At 42.2% G+C, this 2,162-nt stretch overlaps 1 protein-coding gene across 3 annotated transcripts in view; it reads left to right on the top strand.

Moving 5' to 3' along the window:
- The first annotated feature begins 97 nt into the window (after positions 1 to 97).
- Positions 98 to 2,162, top strand: part of itih3a.1 (inter-alpha-trypsin inhibitor heavy chain 3a, tandem duplicate 1) — a 10,471-nt gene continuing 8,406 nt past the window's right edge. For all 3 annotated transcript variants that reach the window (XM_005746464.1, XM_005746463.1, XM_005746462.1), the window contains exons 1-7: positions 98 to 606; positions 690 to 794; positions 877 to 1,039; positions 1,196 to 1,306; positions 1,416 to 1,544; positions 1,773 to 1,889; positions 1,973 to 2,141. In XM_005746464.1, the coding sequence (XP_005746521.1) occupies positions 512 to 606; positions 690 to 794; positions 877 to 1,039; positions 1,196 to 1,306; positions 1,416 to 1,544; positions 1,773 to 1,889; positions 1,973 to 2,141 (889 nt within the window). In that variant the 5' untranslated portion in view covers positions 98 to 511. The remainder of the gene's footprint in view (positions 607 to 689; positions 795 to 876; positions 1,040 to 1,195; positions 1,307 to 1,415; positions 1,545 to 1,772; positions 1,890 to 1,972; positions 2,142 to 2,162) is intronic.

Genomic DNA, 2,162 nt, shown 5'->3' with positions numbered 1-2,162 from the left:
TTAAGTATAAGAGCCCTTTGTTTAGGTGGACCGCTGGACTCCTGGCACCAGCTTTGGGGAGTCTTCACAGGGTCACATCTTGACCACACACACACACACACACACACGTACACGCAGACAAGGTACTCTTTGTTCACATGTATACCTGTGTAAGACGTCATGTTAATGAACTTGTGCATATTCATGTAACCACAATAAAGAGCAGTGCTACGAGGGAGCAGACGAGAGCGACTGGGGTTCGAGCAGAAGGAATGGCGCTCGTCACAGTTCTCTCCCTCGTGCACGAGATCAAACAAAGAGCTCTGCTTGGTGTCCAATGCTTTTTGCTGTTGTAGTAGGATTGTCTCGTTCCAGCGGTGGGTCTGTGCCAGACAGACCTAACAATAATTCTCTTGAACTACACTAATAATCTTTTTCTGTCAGCACATTACATTTTCCATTTATTCAAAAGGTGGAGGTGCAAAGCATTCGAATCACCTGCACCGTGTCGTCTCGTTTTGCAAACACGGTCATGTCTTCCAAGGCGCTAAACAAGGAGAACTCATCCCAGGAAATCTTTTTTGAAGTAGAGTTGCCCAAGATGGCCTTCATCACCAACTTTAGCATGTCAGTCAATAGTACAGCATTTTTGACAATGATCATAGAGCGCATCCTCCTTTAATGTTGACACATATCCTCGTGGGTCACAGGGAAATTGATGGTCAGGTGTATGTTGGAGAGGTGAAGGAGAAAGAGAGCGCCAAGGAGCAGTATGAGAAGGCTGTTTCTTCTGGGAAGACTGCTGGACTTGTCAAGTATACTGGAATAAGATTAAGATTAAACATCCCAACCTCCACCCTCAACCTGCAATAATGTAATCCATATCTATTATTGCAGGGCTTCTGGAAGAAAGATGGAAAAGTTTTCTGTGTCTGTAAACATTGCTGCCCAGAGCAGCGTGTCTTTCATTCTGATCTACGAGGAGCTCCTTCAGAGAACACTGGGCAGTTATGAGATCTTGATCCGAGTCAAAGTAGAACAACCAGTGCAGGAGTTTCAGGTAGGACTCACTTTTCACTTTTATTGTTTTTCATGATGATTAATGATGGGCTGTCTGAAGTAGTTTGTGTAAGGAACTTGCGTTGACTTAGTGAGTCTTTACGCCATAATGACCTCTTTTTTTATGCTTCATTTACTTCCATGGATGGTGTGACAGATTGAGGCAGACATCTATGAGCCTCAAGGCATTGCTTTTGTTGAGGCTTCTGCAACGTTCCTCACCAATGAGCTGATCCCTCTGATAGAGAAAACTGTCACAGACACAAAGGTGATATTTTGGCAAGATGTCTGTCCTTGTGTTTTTACAATGTAGCATTTAGGTATAAAGGATATATCTACAATAATCTAAAGTGAAATGAAACTTTTCTGTTTTTCAGGCACACATCTCATTCTCACCAACAGTGGAGCAGCAACAGAAATGTCCAGGCTGTAAGGGCTCATTAATTAATGGAGATTTCATCATCAAGTATGATGTGAAACGAGCAACAAGCCTGGGGGAAGTTCAGGTCAGCTGATGAGACAGAACTTAAAGCAGCACACAAGCAGCCTTTATCTCAGCTAAAGCACAGAATTTTGACTGATCTCAAACACACTCTTATAGACAGCAGTTTTATTTATAGAACTGGAAGCTGCAATCATTATTTTGCTTTTAGTCTTACGTTTACTTCCCTAGCTGTATTTGTCTGCTATACATTTCCTTGCTCATCTTAACCCAAAGTACTCTTTCCCTTCAGGCAGTAAATGGATACTTTGTGCACTTCTTTTCTCCCCCTGACCTGGCCAGAGTCCCAAAGAATGTGGTGTATGTAATTGACACTAGTGGATCGATGCATGGAGCAAAGATTGAACAGGTAGGGGACTAATTAGAGGCAAATTACATACTGTATGCATGACAGTGTGTTCATCTCCATATATGTTTTGTAAACATATAAAGACCCGAGAATCAATGGTTGCCATTCTGCAAGACCTTCACGAAGAGGACCACTTTGGTATCCTCCTGTTTGAGCGTAAGATTAGTTACTGGAAGGATTATCTTACCAAAGCAACAAAGAGAAATGTTTCTGACGCCATTGACTATGTAAAGAAAATACAGGACAGTGGAAGTAAGTATTGCTGAATTTTAT

This window comes from Pundamilia nyererei, unplaced genomic scaffold, assembly GCF_000239375.1.
Source record: "Pundamilia nyererei isolate P.nyererei 1_Seehausen unplaced genomic scaffold, PunNye1.0 scaffold00178, whole genome shotgun sequence".
Lineage (NCBI taxonomy): Eukaryota > Metazoa > Chordata > Actinopteri > Cichliformes > Cichlidae > Pundamilia > Pundamilia nyererei.
Note: the sequence above shows the minus strand (reverse complement) of the source record. Positions and strands in the feature narration are given on the sequence as shown.